The 16,486-nt window shown below is 36.8% G+C and overlaps 1 protein-coding gene across 2 annotated transcripts in view; it reads left to right on the forward strand.

Annotated features, from left to right (window-relative positions):
* The window catches only part of GOLGA4 (golgin A4), a 119,677-nt gene that overhangs the window by 89,679 nt on the left and 13,512 nt on the right, over positions 1 to 16,486 (forward strand). For both annotated transcript variants that reach the window (XM_017866586.1, XM_017866582.1), the window contains 4 exons: positions 323 to 343; positions 864 to 932; positions 3,253 to 3,328; positions 10,180 to 10,283. In XM_017866586.1, the coding sequence (XP_017722075.1) occupies positions 323 to 343; positions 864 to 932; positions 3,253 to 3,328; positions 10,180 to 10,283 (270 nt within the window). The remainder of the gene's footprint in view (positions 1 to 322; positions 344 to 863; positions 933 to 3,252; positions 3,329 to 10,179; positions 10,284 to 16,486) is intronic.

Genomic DNA, 16,486 nt, shown 5'->3' on the forward strand with positions numbered 1-16,486 from the left:
GAGAGGAAGACTTAATTTTATTTCTACTCTAAACATTTTTTTTTCTGTTTTATTCTTCATAAATTTGTTTCCTTCTGGAGCATCTTCTGGTGCTTCTAGATATCTTAAATTGCAATATGTATTTAGAGTATAATGTTTTATAAAACAGAACAGACCATTTGTTTACAAGCACATATTTAAAGTTGCCTTACCTCAAGTCTGACCACTTCCTTGAGACTCTTAACCCTGACTTCTTATTTCCTTATCTTTATATTGCTTTGTTTTACTGTTTCTTATAGCTATTAATGTATACACTCATGTTCTTTCTTTTCCATTTTTTCAGGTAACGATTACGGAGCTACAGGTAAGACTAGTTCTTTTTTTTTTCTCTTTTTTCCTTTGAGCCAGAGTCTCACTCTGTCACCCAGGCTGTTGCCCAGGCTGGAGTGCAGTGGTGCAGTCTCGGCTCACTGCAACCTCTGCCTCCTGGGTTCAAGTGATTCTCATGCCTTAGCCTCCCAAATAGCTGGGACTATAGGTGTGTGCCACCATGCCCGGCCAATTTTTTTTTTTTTTTTTTGTATTTTTAGTAGAGATGGGGTTTTGCCATGTTGGCCAGGCTGGTCTCGAACTCCTGAGCTCAGGCAATTACCCTCCTAGGCTTACCAAAGTGTTAGGATTACAGACGTGAGCCACCACACCCAACCAAGACTAGTTCTTCTTTGAATTTGTCTGAAAGTCATGCATTTTAGGAGTATTCAGTGTTATAAGTTAAAACATAAGGAGACTATTTTAACAAGGAAAAATTTCCAAGCAGTACAGAAATGTGTCTGGGCAATAATGAAACCTCTGTGCATTTCAGATCTGACTTTTTGTTCTTTCAGACACAGCTAGCACAGAAGACGACTTTAATCAGTGATTCGAAATTGAAAGAGCAAGAGTTCAGAGAACAGGTACAGGCCTAATTGGTACCTTTTATTTTGAACTAAAGTTACGTTAGTATGTACTTGGATCTCAGCTAATTTTTAAATAGTTGGCTTTGAAATTTTTCAGTCTTATACACAGGAAATTTTATGTTCACATCCAGAGGTACTAGAGGTTTTCTCTATAAATTCATGATCATATATATTTAAGCAAGAACATTTGTATCATATTATTTTTAATGCCTAACTTTTTTTATAACAATTTGTATAATGTATAGTAATTTATGTTCTACAAAGAAGTTATTTTTTGCTTTTATCAGAGAGAAAATAGTCATCTGTCTTTGGTACTTTTTCCAAGTGGTTTAATTGTCCTAATTTAATTCGCCCATGTATTATTGATGGACAATATATGTAAGTCAATTTAAATAGGACCATGTGGTACACCTTCAAGGATGTGCAGTACACACATACCAGGATATGTGGTATATGATCTTTAGTAAAGTCTTTTTCCAAACTCTGGGAGAAATAGTGCCTCAAATCAGCAGGCTGAGTTTGAAGGCTAAATCTCCTGGGATTTTCCCAGTTCTTTTAAAATTCATACAGACAAAAATCTTGATAATTGTTAGAACTGAGTGATGGATAGGTAATTGTGCTATACTTCCTTGGAATATGTTTGAAATTTTTTATATTTCTAAAAATTTCATAAAGATAGGTCCCAATGTGACTTTATTTTTTGTTTTACCAGTGATTTAACTTTTCCCATCTGTTCTCAAGATTACTGCTTTAAAATTCTTTTAACATCAAATCTTGAAAACTGCCCTAGCATAACAATTTTTATATTAGTTATTTTTGTTGTGGGAATATACACATTAAAAGTTACCATTTTAATCATTGTAAAGTACACATTTCATTGACATTTAGTTTATTTACAGTGTTGTGAAACCATCACTGTTACCCAGTTCCAGAATATTTCATCACCCCAAAGGGAAACTCCATACCCATTAAGCAGTCACTCCCCATTACCTCCTCCCCATAACACCTAGCAACAACTAATCTGCTTTCTGTCTCTATGGATTTGCCTATTCTGGGTATTTCATATAAATGGAATAATACAATACCTGACCTTTTATGTTGGCTTTTTTTATTTTTTATTTTTTGAGATACAGTCTCGCTCTGTCGCCCAGGCTGGAGTGCAGTGGCATGATCTCAGCTCACTGCAAGCTCTTCCTCCCGGGATCATGCCATTCTCCTGCCTCAGCCTCCTTAGTAGCTGGGACTACAGGCACTCGCCACCACGTCCAGCTAATTTTTTTGTATTTTTAGTAGAGACGGGGTTTCACCGTGTTAGCCAGGATGGTTTCGATCTCCTGACCTCGTAATCCGCCCACCTCGGCCTCCCAAAGTGCTGGGATTACGGACATGAGCCACTGCACCAGGCCTATGTTGGACTTTTTTTTAACTTAGCATAATGTTCCAAGATTCTTGGATGGATGTACTACATTTTGTTTGTCCATTCATCAGTTGATGGACCTGTGGGTTGTTTCCTTCTTTTGATAATAGTGAACAGTGCTACTAAAAACATTGATATACAGGTTTTTGTTTAAACACCTGTTTCCAGTTCTTTTGGGTATATACACAGGAGTGGAATTACTGGATCATACAGTAATTATATGTTTAACTTTTTGAGGAACTGCCAAACTTTTCTACAGTTGCTGTACCGTTTTACATTACCATCAACAAAGTATAAGAGTTCCAGTGTCTCCATATCCTCACCAACAAGTTTTTTGATTATTGCCATCCTAGTCAATACAAAGTGGTACCTCGTTGTGGTTTTAATTTGCATTGCTCCAGTGACTAGTGACGTCAAAGATCTTTTTATTGGCTTGTTGGCCGTTTATATGTTTTCTTTAGAGCAATGTCTACTCAAGTCCTTTGTCCATTTTTTAGTTGGATTGTCTTGTGGAGTTATAAATTCTCTTTATATGTACTAGAGACAAGTCCCTTATCAGATACTTGATTTACAAATATTTTCTCCCATTCTGTAGGTTGTCTTTTTACTTCATTGATAGTGTCTGTTGATGTACAGAAGTTTCCAATTTTAGCAAAGTGTAATTTATGTAATTTTTTCTTTTATTCTCTGTTCTCTTGGTATCATATCTAAGAAATCTTTAGTTTTTTTTGTTTTTTTGTTTTTTTTGCAGAAACAATTCTTGCTCTAAACTATTTATTTTAATTTTATTTGCCTATATTGTCTTCACATTAAAAAATATTGTGATGACAGCAATCTTTCTTTTTCTTACATATAGTTTCCCTGCGAATCTTACATGGTCTGATTATTTGTTATTTTTAGATTCATAATTTAGAAGACCGTTTGAAGAAATATGAAAAGAATGTATATGCAACAACTGTGGGGACACCTTACAAAGGTAAGGATGATCTCGTATCATGTTATTCACCATTATCTTTTATTGGTGGATTTGTGCATGATTTTATTTTGTTTTGCTAATTTATATTTTTTCTCATTTAAAAATTTTTAGTTTTATTTTTTCTTAATTGACAAATGCATATATGTATTGTGTGCAACATGATATTTTGAGTTATGTATTCATTGTGGAATGGTTAAACTAAGTGCATTACCTAACATATTACCTTTTTTGTGTGTGTGTGATGACAACACTTTAAAATCTACTCTTTTCACGATTTTCAAGAATATGGTATATTGGGTGGGGAATAATACAGTACATTAACTATAGTCAATTTTATTCTTATTTATTACATTAACTATAGTCAATTTTATTCTTATTCAAACTATTATAATCATATTTTACAATAGATCTTTTAAACTTACTCTTCCTTATTGAACTGAAATTTTGTATCCTTTGGACAACATCTCCCACCGCCCACAGTCCCTGATAACCACCAGTTTACCCTGCTTAAGTTCAGCTTTTTAGATTCCACATATAAGTGAGATTATGTGGTATTTGCCTTTCTGCACCTAGCTTATATCACTTAATATAATGTATTCCAGCTTCACCATGTTGTTCCAGTGACAGAGTTTTCTTCTATTTGGAGGCTGAATAGTATTCCATGTGGTTAATCTGTTTTTTACAATGAATATATTTTACCTTTTAACAGCTGGTTTTAAGGAAAGAAAGATAGTAAGCTGCCGGGCGCAGTGGCTCATGCCTGTAATGTAATCCCAGCACTTTGGGAGGCCGAGGCGGGGGGATCATGAGGTCAGGAGATCAAGACCATCCTGGGCAACATGGTGAAACAGTGTCTCTACCAAAAATAAAAAAAATTAGCTGGGCGTGGTGTTGTGCATCTGTAGGCCCAGCTACGCGGGAGCCTGAGGCAGGGGAATCACTTGAACCTGGGAGGTGGAGGTTGCAGTGAGCCAAGATCACGCCACTGCACTAAAAAAAAAAAAAAGAAAGATCCACTGACTTCCCAAAGTGTTGGATTACAGGCATGAGCTACCACACCTGGCCCAAAGGATTTTAAAGATGAGCTTGAGTCTTTATGTGGTAATTCCCTTGAGATAATCGAGATCATTGAATAATCTTATATAAGACCTACCCATTCTCTAAAGTTCAGTTTCGCTACCTCACTGTGTTAAGAATAGTTTTGTTTTGCTACATGTTTTGTAAACCTTTCTGCTTTCTCATGGGAAGCATGAGGACATAAAAACCATTTGGCATTCTTTTCTTTTGTGGTTTTGAAAGCTCTCATTGCTATCAAATAATGTAAAATACTACACTACACAAATTTTAACTAAATTAAAAGGCTTGCTGTCGATCCTTTCCAAACTGTAGCTCCTCAAAAGAGGTAAAACCAGCCTGGAAGTTTCCTATGCTCACTGCAGAGAAGATTCTTGCTGCAAAGATGATTTACTATAGCTAAATCACTGTGTATGATTCTCAGCATAGAACTAGGCTGAATCAGCCTACAGCCATACCACTGTGAATGCTTCCAATCTCATCTGATCTCAAAAGCTAAGCAGGGTTGGGCCTGGTTAATATTTGGGTGGGAGAACTATACTGTATCAGTACTCAGCAGTGCATAGAGAATAGTGTCAATTCCTTTTATTTTCCATTTAAGAATTTCCTACATAATTTTCTTTTTTCTCAATTTTGTGAACACATGTATACAATTTAATAGCTAACTCATAATACTAAGTGCTAAACACTTATAAATACATTTTTGTCTTTTTTAAAACATTATTTTTCTCAGATTTCTCAAGGATAGTATAGCTTATCTGCTCATTTAATCCTCTTAAAAACCCAAGCAGTCTGGTGCAGTATGCACATTAATCTCTTCATCATGCTGCCTCTTTAAAGAGTAAAATGAGGCCAGGTGGGGTGTTTCACGCCTGTAATCCCAGCACTTTGGGAGGCCAAAGTGGGTGGATCACTTGAGGCCAGGAGTTCGAGACCAGCCTGGACAACAGGGCGAAACCCTATCTCTACTAAAAATACAAAAAATTAGCCAGGTGTGGTGGCGCACACCTGTAATCTCAGCTACTTGGGAGGCTAAGGCAGGAGAATCGCTTGAACCTGGGAGGCGGAGGTTGCAGTGAGCTGAAATCACGCCACTGGACTCCAGACTGGGCAACAGAGCACAACTCTCTCTCTCAAAAACAAATAGAGAGTAAAATGAGCACCTATCTTGTAGTACAAAATAAAACATTCCTAGTTCTTTAGAAGTCCCTGTGTGTCTGCCTTTACAATATCTTTATCCCTCTCATCATTTTTACTGTTTCCCCTGACTTTTCTTAATCATTATCTTGTTCTTTGTCATTTACACCTGTATTTATATTTTCAAGCAATATTTTGTTTAGATTTTGTTTGCTTTGTGAATTTATGTAATTCAGTCATACCATAAGCATTCTTGTATGACCTATTTCTTTGGCTTAATATAAGGTTTGAGAGTTACTCAGATTGTGTGTAGTTGTGGTTCACTCATTTCCATTATATTAATTTTGTGCATTCTTTTAATTTTCCTAGTACACGTGGAAATTTTTCTCTAGAATATATAATAAGAATGGAATTGCTAAGTCATAGGATATATTTTTGTGCGTATCCCATATTAGGTTAAGCCAAACTGTTTGCTATATCTTTTGTAGTAATTTCCACTTCCATCAGCAGTGGGTGAGATTTCTGACCACTCTAGCACCTCATCAGTGCTGGATATATATATATATATATGTATTTGTTTTTTTTTTTTACGTGGAGTCTCACTCTGTTGCCCAGGCTGAAGTGCAGTGGTGTGATCTCAGCTCACTGCATCCTCCACCTCCTGTGTTCAAGCAATTCTTCTGCCTCAGCTTCCCAGCTAGCTGGGAGTACAGGGGTCCATGCCCAGCAAATTTTTGTATTTTTGGGAGAGACAAGAGTTTCACCATGTTGGCCAGGCTGGTTTTGAACTCCTGAACTCAGGTATCTGCCTGCCTCGGCCTCCCAAAGTGCTGGGATTATAGATGTGAGCCACTGTGCCTGGCCTCATAAATGTTTTCTTTTGGTGGTGATAAATAGTTGGTTAATTTGAATCAGGAGCCAAACGGTGCTCATATATTACATTTGATTGATAAATTACTTAAGTCTGTTTTGAACTCTAGGTCCTTCTTCACCTTTGCTTTTATCATTTATTTGATGAGAAAACCAACTTATTTGTCATATAGAGTGAACCACATTCTTAATTTTCTGGATTCCATCTCTATGGAGTCCTCTGTCCCCTGGTAGGTAGAACTAGAGGCTTGATCAGATTTAGGTTTGATTAGCTTTAGGTTTGCATTGACAGTAATGCTTCATAAAGGAAGTTGTGTAATTCTTGTTGTCTTATATCAAAACTTTCATGACATATTTACAATTTTAAGATCTACCACCCAGTGCCAGGTGTGATCATGACTTTTCACCAGATTTTAGCATCCATTGGTAACTTCCCTGATCTGTTACTTCAGTAGTGGTTGCATAATGGTGTTAGTAAAATTCCACCATTTCTTGTGCATATATTAATTGGAATTCTTCTATAAATAGGAACTTTTCCACATTATCTATATGGTTACCTTGAGGTACAACTCAAACAAGAAAAGCAGGATAAATTTCAGTTAGTCTGAAAGTGGTAAACAGTAAAGTTAGTCTGAAACTGGTAAACAGAGTTTATCCTGCTTTTCTTGTTTTTTTTTTTTTTCAGTCAGAGTCTCAATCTGTCATTCAGGCTGGAGTGCAGTGGTGTAGCCTTGGCTCAGTGGGACTTCTGCCTCCTGGGTTCAAGCGATTCTCATGTTTCAGCTTCCCAAGTAGCTGGGATTACAGGCGCACACCACCACGCCTGGCTAATTTTTGTATTTTTAGTAGAGACGGGGTTTCGCCATCTTGGCCAGGCTGGTCTCGAACTCCTGACCTCATGTGATCCACCCACCTTGGCCTCCCAAAGTGCTGGGACTATAGGCATGAGCCACTGTATCTGGCCAGTTAGTCTGTATTTTTGAAGATCTGTTTCTGGCACCTCTAGTGTGTTTCATTGATCAGTTTGTCTATGCCTGCTCTAATACCTCACTGTCCTTTTTTTTTTTGGTAGAGATGAGGTTGGTCTCTGTTGCCCAGTCTAGTCTCGAACTCCTGGCCTCAAGTGGTCCTCCTGCCTTGGCCTCCCAAAGTGCTGAGATTTCAGGAGTGAGCCACCATGCCCAACCTTCACTATCTTAATAACCGTCACTTCATAATAAGTCTTGATGTTTGGCTGGGGAAGTCCTCCCACTTTTTCTTTAAGAATTGTTTAACTATTCTTAGCACTTTGAATGTCCATACAGATTTGAAAATCACCTCGTTAAGTTACATACATGCATACATACACATTCCTGGGAGGATTTTGATTAGGCTTACATTGAATTTATAGAAAAATTAAAGAGAATTGGAATTTATATGGTATTGATTCTCCAATCCATAATCACAGTATACCTCAACATTTACATAGGTCTTCAGTGTCTGTCAATAATGTTTCTTGGCTGGGCACAGTGACTCATGCCAATAATCTGAACACTTTGGGAGGCCAAGGTGGGAGGATCACTTGAGCCCAGGAGTTCGAGACTAACCTGGACAGTGTAGTGGGACCCTGTCTCTAGAAAAAAAAAGTTAGCTAGGCATGGTGACATGTACCTGTAGTCCCAGCTACTTGGGAGGCTGAGGTGGGAGGATCACTTGAATCCAGGAGGTTGAGGCTGCAGTGAGCTGTGATCACACCATTGCACTCTATCCTGGGTGACAGTGAGACCCTGTCTCAAAATAATGATGTTTATCGTTCTCAGTAGTAATCTTGCACCTCTTTTATTACATTTATTCATAGATGTGATTGTAAATGTAATATTTTCTAACTAAATGCATATTTTAAAGGCATTATGGCATTACGCATTTTTGGAGGAAAATCCAAGCAAGCTTATGTTTTAAAATTATCTGTAACACACAGATAAAATTGTGTTAAATGTCAAGTGGATTTTTCAGTGATACACTTTGGAATTTGGCCCAGATAAAGTGTGGATTTCAAAATGCTGAGTGTTACCTAGATGAAGTTATTTGGGAAGACCCGTTAGAGGCAATGAGTAGACAATTTGGAAAGCCTCTTTATTTGAACAGTAACTAATTTCCTCTAATAATTGCTTAAAACCAGAAATAAGAGCTGGAAAGTCTTCTGTACCACTGTTTGGGAGAAATCAAGAAGAGGCACAAGTATTGAAAAATAATATTAATTCCCTCTCCTGGAAAATAGCTATCGCAGCACTTTGGGAGGCCAAGGCAGGCAAATCATGAGGTCAGGAGTTCAAGACCAGCCTGACCAACATGGTGAAACCCTGTCTCTACTAAAAATACAAAAATTAGCCAGGCATGGTGATGTGCACCTGTAATCTCAGCTACTCAGGAGGCTGAGGCAGGAGAATCACTTGAACCCAGGAGGTGGGGGTTGCAGTGAGCCACGATCTTGCCACTGCACTCCGGCCTAGGTGACAGAGCAAGACTCTGTCTCAAAAAAAAAAAAAAAAAAAAAAAAAAAGTACTCTGCTTATTTAATAAAATTACTTATTTTCTGAAAAGTGAAAAAAGATCTGCATTTTGTATAGATCTAGAGGAATAAAACAATTAAGTATAATATATAGAAGGGTATATTACCCATAGGAAATAATGTATTTTCATTATTTAGTTCTTAGAACTCTATACTTGCAAAGTATAATTTGAGTGAGTTGAGTCTTCTAAAAGTATGCACTTAAAAAAAATTCCAAACACGTGAGTACATGTAACGTACATGTAATGTATGGAGGCAATTTAACACCTCAGAATACACCATCCAGAATGTTGCCATTTCTTTTGAGGCTTCTTTTGCTGCTCTGTAGTCCTTATATCTCTGTTGTTTCCCAAGAGTAACTGCTGTTATTATATTACAACATAACTAGTTCCTTAAAAAAAATTGATTTTAATGTTTTATATATTTTGGGCTGTATAGAAATGACATCATACTGTATGTGTCCTATGTAAATTACTTTTTTTAACCCAATATTGTTATTTTGAGATTCATTCTAATGTGTGAAGCTATAATTTGACCATTTTCAACGCTGAATTTAACAATAATACATTATATCTTTATGTCACAGTATGTTCTCTTGGTGGACATTTGAGTTGTTTCAATTTTGCTTTTATAAACAGTGTAAATAAACATTGACTCCTACTGTACATGTGAAGTGTTTCTCTAGGTTATATTGCTAATAATTGAATTTCTGTGTCATATAATATACTTGTTTCTATGTTACACAGTTTTAAAAGCAATGCCAAATTGTCATCTGTAGTGCTTGTTTTCAGTTTCCTCTCCTAGTAGTACACAAGAGTCTCCATTGTTTCACATCCTCACCAGTGCTTTGTATTATCTGACTTTTAAGATTTTGCTAATCAGACTCTGTAAATGACAGATAACACAGTTTGTTTTCACTGAACAAAATGGTTATTTAAATTCTAAACCCGAAGTAATGTATAATTACAATAAAAGGCCAGAAGAAAGAGGAGGAAGAGAAAAAGATGTGAGAAATAAAATTGTTATAGTAATTCTTGTTTTCTCTTCCAAGTATAAAATAGTAATTGGAATGTTTAGTGTGCATGTGTGTATACAATGCAATATGATACAATGTAAAAGCAATGCCTCTCTGTTCCATTGGTTGTTTTAAAATCCGTTTTATAAGTAATAAGTAATTTACCTGGTTTTGTCTTTACAGTTTGGTCTGTTTTTTATTTGACAGGTGGCAATTTGTACCATACTGATGTCTCACTCTTTGGAGAACCTACCGAATTTGAGTATTTGCGAAAAGTGCTTTTTGAGTATATGATGGGTCGTGAGACTAAGGTATAAATCATGTCTCGTGATTTGGTGTGTGGCTTAATTTTAAAAGAAATATGTTCCACTTTTAATACACATATGAATGCCATATGTTTACTATTAGCACATCAGACATGCTAATAGTAGGTAATAGATAATTATTTTATTGCTGTTAGTTTACAAAGTGAATTGGTGGATCTTGCTTATATTTGTTAAATTTATAAAATACTAATTTTTAAAATACTGTGGGTAACACTGAACAGTAAACATTAAAATTTCATTAACGTAAGAATAATTGGTGAACCATGTGGCTTTTTTTCTTCTTGACTTCGTATCTTTAAGTTAGAAGAATAGGTTTTATTTTCAAGGAGACTTTAGGATATTATGAATAATATCGGAAATAGTAATAATTAATAGCTACCTGGAGAGATTTAGAAACATTGTACTTTAGTTACTGTAAGAAAATCATTTCTGCACTTGTGGAATATTGATCATTTAAAAATTACCCCATGTAAGTAATAATGAATGCTTGGCTAATTTGTTTTCTAGAATGTTGCATTTGTTGTAAGGTTCTTAAATGTAGAGTCTTGTCTTATTCTTATTTGTATCCCTTGCAGTGTTTTAAAAAGAGCCTTATTGGACATTTGGTAAATATATATTGAATTGAGTTAAATGCTTCTAGGGAAATTCATGAGCCTTTCCTCAAACAAAATTTTTCATTTAAAGCAGTTTCTGTTTTTGACATTTTTTACCTTCAAGGAATTTTGATTGTCTGTGTGCCTTGGCTGAGAATGGGATAATGAATTTTCTATGCTCAGAAGCAATCAGTGTTTTAATGTATAGGTGTGTGGGAGTTGCTGAGTCATAGGATACTAAGCAGGTTCAAGCACTGATTTGGCAAATATATTTGAAACCTAAAAAGCAAGTACCTTAAAATAGTATTATAAAAGGAAATATCTTAAAATAATATTATAAATGTATAGATTGGAGATGCAACTAAATACCAGGAGTGGGTTAGAAGTCATTTGAATCCTTAATATCTGTAGAAATCACATTTCATTATATCAAATTAAAGTAATATCTAATGTTGTGAACATGTATCACAGAAGGGAGATATTAAATCACAGCACTTCAGTGTCTTTTTTTTTCTCAATGCCATTTTCAAAAGTTCAAGGATAGATAAAACTAATTTTCTCCTTATCTTTTAAAAACAAAACTAACAAAATAACAGCTTTCTCTTATGTCCTTATGGGACATACACTATATTCCTTCAAATACAGGGTATATTATGTCCCTGTGGGGGGATATTTGAGGTGGGATAGATCGTTTAAAGTTACCTTGTTATTTTGGGGGTGGGGAGGAGAGGCATATCTTTAAAAAACAAAAAGCTCCTCAGAACTTTAGCTACTTTGGCTCATTAGTGAATCTAAAGCTATGATGCAAAGGTTGTTGCCAAATACTTTATTTAGCTTTTTCTTGATCTGTAAAATAGAGAGACAGACTGCCTCAACCTGTTTCTTCTGAAGGTTATGAATGTATGTGAGATGAGATAGATAGCTACAGAGCTTAACTACCCTGAAGAAAGGCCTAGCATAAGTGGCTTAAGGGGTAGTACCAATTCAGCCAAGTCTAAGCTTGTGCTTCAGGGCTCTGCAATTAATCTTAGAGTGTGACTTGGGAAGTAGCTGAAAGGGATGTCTCATGGCACAAGCAACCCCTTCTAATAAGCTGGCTGGGAATCTGTATTGAGGAGTAGTCCTCTGTCTCCTCTTATCTTCAACATTGATTCTCCTTTTCTGGCTCTAAAAATGAAGGGTAGTCTGTCATTCTGCCATCGCATTTTATAGACTAATAGAAAATTGGTACCAGGAATTTACTTTTAAGTTGCTGCACATTTATTGAACGTGGCCCTTTATCACCATGGTGGATAGCAAGATCACATTTGATACCATCTCTAACTTTAAGGTGTTCACTGTGCAGTAAGGAAGGGAACCATTCTCACTTAACCGTAATGTGATGATGAATGTAGTAAGTGCTGTAAGAGAGAAGCAGAGTCCTCATGTTTACTTGTGGGAAGATCAAGGAGAACATTACGGAGGAGGTGGTGTGTATACTAGGATTTAAGGGGGGATGTTAGATTTTGATATATGAGCCCAAATGGTGGAGGGGTAGCCCAGACAGAAGGTTTCAGGCAGGAAATAGAGTGTGGGTTTTTGAAATCACAAGTAGCCTGGTCCAACTAAAACACTGGATTTATGAAGGGGAAGTGATTTCACTTAAGGCTGCACTCAAGTGCAGGGCCTTGAATGTTCTCAGAGTTTTATCTGTAGGTATTGGGAGGGGGTAGCCCTGAAAATTTTCAAGTAGGGATTGACAAGATCAGAGCTGTTTTCAGACACATCTTTTGTGGGCTTGCCCAATTTCTATACATTAACAAAGAATTTCAAATGGAGACCAGGTTACGGTTTTAGAATAAGTCAGATTTTGTTGTGCCCTTTGTGATTTGATTACCATGTGCAGTTGTTTCTTGTCTAGCAGGATTCATATGTCTTCTCACCTGTGTTTCTTCATCTGCTTTTGTACACAGTGTTCTTTATGAGGCAGATGCCTTTTAAAAGAAGACTGTATATAGTACATACGTTCTTGTAGTATGGAGTTAAGTAAGTTCCCTTCCTTCCTTCTGTCTGTATACTTCTTTTTCTTGGGTTTTGATCCTCCATGCTAATATTGAACCTGAAATTCAGCCTGTTCTCCTTTTCAACATAAAGTTTTTCTCATCCTGAGCTTTTCTGAAGATGCCTCTCCCTAAGGAATGCCTGGCAGGAGAGGTCACTTCTAAATCAGGTGGCTCATTTGAACTTTTCCTTACTTCCCAGGGCCTGAGGATATTGTATGTAGAGTTGACAGTCTGATATCTTTTCCAAGGTGTGGCAAAGAGCCTGGGCTTCTCAAAGTGTTTTCTGGCAAGCCAGGGACGAGCTCTAACTCTTTACTGGGTAATGAGCTGCAGATTCTGGATCGCTGATGAATTTAGAGATGGGTTTACCTTTTAATGTCGTCTAGAAATACGAAGAGACAACTAGCCACAGCTCTTTTTTTTTTCCCCCCCAAACATGCTTGTGCATGCATGTATATGTTGTTTCATAGTAAATATAAATGGACTTTTTGGTCCTTGGAGCTTTACGTGGTGTTGATATTAGAGAAATGCTTCCTATAATTGTGAATCCCTGAATTTTAGATTTTTTGGTATTTATAAAAAAACCTTTATAGATAGTATACTAGAAACTACTTCAGGGTATTATTAAAAAGAAAATACTGAAGTGATTACTACTTCACATTTCTCTTGCCATTTCATGCCACATATTTACAGGCATACCTTGGAGGTATTGCGGGTTCAGTTCTAGACCACTGCAATAAACAAATATCACAATAAAGCAAATCACACAAATTATTTTGGTTTCCCAGTGCGTATAAAGTACATTTATACTATACTGTAGCCTATTAAGTGTTCAATAGGCATTTTGTCTCAAAAAAGTGTATACCATAATTTAAAAATACTTTGTTGCTAAAAAATGCTAACATTCATCTGAGCCTTCAGCAAGTCGTAATATTTTTGCTAGTGGAGGATATTACCTCGATGTTGATGGCTCTTGACTAATCAGAGTGGTGGTTGCTGAAGGTTGGGGTGTCTGTAGCATTTTCCTAAGACAACAGTGACATTTGCCACATCGGTTGACACTTCCTTTCATGAGCATGTTTGATAGCATTTTACTCACCATAGAACTTCTTTCAAAATTGCAGTCAGTTCTCTCAAACTCTGCCGTGGCTTTATCAACTAAGTTTATTCAATATTCTAAATTCTTTGATGTCATTACAACAGTGTTCACAGCATCTTCACCAGGAGTAGATTCCATCTCAAGAAACCACTTCTTTGTTCATCCATAAGAAGCAATTCCTCATCCATTAAAGTTTTATCATGAGATTGCAGCAATGCAGTCATGTCTTCAGGCTCTGCTTCTGATTCTGGTTTTCTTGATAGCTCCACTATATCTGCAACTACTTTCTCCACTGAAGTCTTGAATCCCTCCAAGTCATCCATGAAAGTTGGAATCTTCTTCCAAACCCATTAATGTTGACATTTTGATCTCTTCCCATGAACCACCAATGTTCTTAATGGCATCTAGAACAGTGAATCCTTTCCAGAAGTTCTTCACTTTGCCCACTGTCATGAGAGGAATCATCACCTATGGCAACTATAGCCTTATGAAATATATTCCTTAAGTAAGAAAACTTGAAAGTTGGAATTACTTCTTGATCCATGAGCTGCAAAATGGGTATTATGTTAGCAGGCATGAAACAATTTAATCTTGTATATCTCCATCAGAGCTTCTGGGTGACCAGGTGCGTTATCAATGAGCAGTAATATTTGAAGGGAATCTTTTTTTCTGAGCAGTAGATCTGAACAGTGGGCTTTAAATATTCAGAAAACCATGCTGTAAACAGGTGTGCTGTCATCCAGGCCTTATTTCATTTCTAGAGCACAGGCAGAGTAGAGTTAGCATAATTCTGAAGGGCCCTAGGATCTTCGGAATGGTAAATGAGCATTGCCTTCAGCTGAGAGTCACAGGCTGCACTAGCCTCTAATGAGAGAGCCAGCCTATGTATTAAAGCTTTGAAGCTTTTGAACTTCTCCTCACTAGCTATGTAAGTCCTAGATGGCATTTTCTTCAAAGAGAAGGCAGTTTCATCTACACTGAAAATCTGTTTAGTGTAGCCATCTTCATCAGTTAACTTAGCTAGATCTTCTGTATTATTTGCTGTACCTTCTCCATCAGCACTTACTGCTTGTATTAATGCCTTCTCACACTGCTAATAAAGACATACCTGAGAATGGGTAATTTATAAAGGAAAGAGATTTAATTGACTCACAGTTCTGCAGGGCTGAACTAATGACATGAGGAAGGCCTCAGGAAACTTACAATCACGGTGGAAGGGGATGTAAACACATTCTTCTTCTCATGATGGCAGAAAGGAGAAGTGCCCAGCAAAAGGGAGAAAAGCCCCTTATAAAACCATCAGATCTCATGAAAATTCACTCACTATCACAAGAACAGCAGCATGGGGGTAACTGTGCCCATGATTCAGTTACCTCCCACTGGATCCTTCCCACAACATGTGGGGATTATGGGAACTGCAAGATGAGATTTGAGGTGGGGACAGAGCCAAACATGTCACTGCTTTACCTTGCAATTTTATGATACGGAGATGTCTTCTCTCCTTAAATCTCATGAACCAGTCTTTTAGCTTTAAACTTTTCTTCTATCTCTTTCTGACTTCCCTCAGCCTTCATAGAATTGAAGGGAGTTAGGGCCTTGCTCTGGATTAGGGTTTGGCAAAGGGAATGTTGTGACTGGTTTGCTCTTCAGACCACTAAGACTTTCTCCAAACTTCTATCCAGACCACTAAATGAAGTAAGGCTATTTCATTCTGATTCGTGTGTTCACTGGAGTAGCACTTTTAATTTCCTTTCAAGAACTTTTCTTTAATGTTTACAACTTGGCTAACTGGCATACAAGGCCTAGCTTTCAGTCTCTCTTGGCTGTCAAAATGCCTTTCTCACTAAGCTTAATCATTTCTAGCTTTTGATTCAGAGTGAGAGGCATGCGACTCTTCCTTTTACTTGCATACTTACAGACCATTGTAGGGTTATTAATTGGCCTAATTTCAATATTGTGACTCAAGGAATAGAGAAGCCCAAGGAAAGGGAAAGAGATGGGGGCTCAGCAGAACACAAACCACATTTTCAGATTAAGTCTACTGTCTTACATGGGCATGGGTTGTGGTGCCCTAACACAGTGACTATCATAACATCAAAGGTCACAGAGTGCAATAACAGATATTATAATAATGAAAAGGTTTGAAATACTGCAAGTATTATCAAAATGTGACACAGAGATATAAAGTGATCACATGCTAGAAAAATGGCACCAATAGACTTGCTTAACAAAGGATTCCCATACACCTTCAATTTGTAAAATAAAAACAAAAACTAAAAAACGGTTTCCGTGAAGCTCAGTAAAGTGAAGCACAATAGAATGAAGTATGCCTGTACTTCGTTTCTAGACTGCAGTTTAACACACAAGATTCTAGGCAGTACAATTTAAATGATGAGGGTTTTTGTAAAATTTGGAATTTTCCAAGAACTGAGTTGTCTTAAATATATATATATA

The sequence above is a fragment of the Rhinopithecus bieti genome, unplaced genomic scaffold, assembly GCF_001698545.2.
Source record: "Rhinopithecus bieti isolate Rb0 unplaced genomic scaffold, ASM169854v2 scaffold_2432, whole genome shotgun sequence".
Classification (NCBI taxonomy): domain Eukaryota; kingdom Metazoa; phylum Chordata; class Mammalia; order Primates; family Cercopithecidae; genus Rhinopithecus; species Rhinopithecus bieti.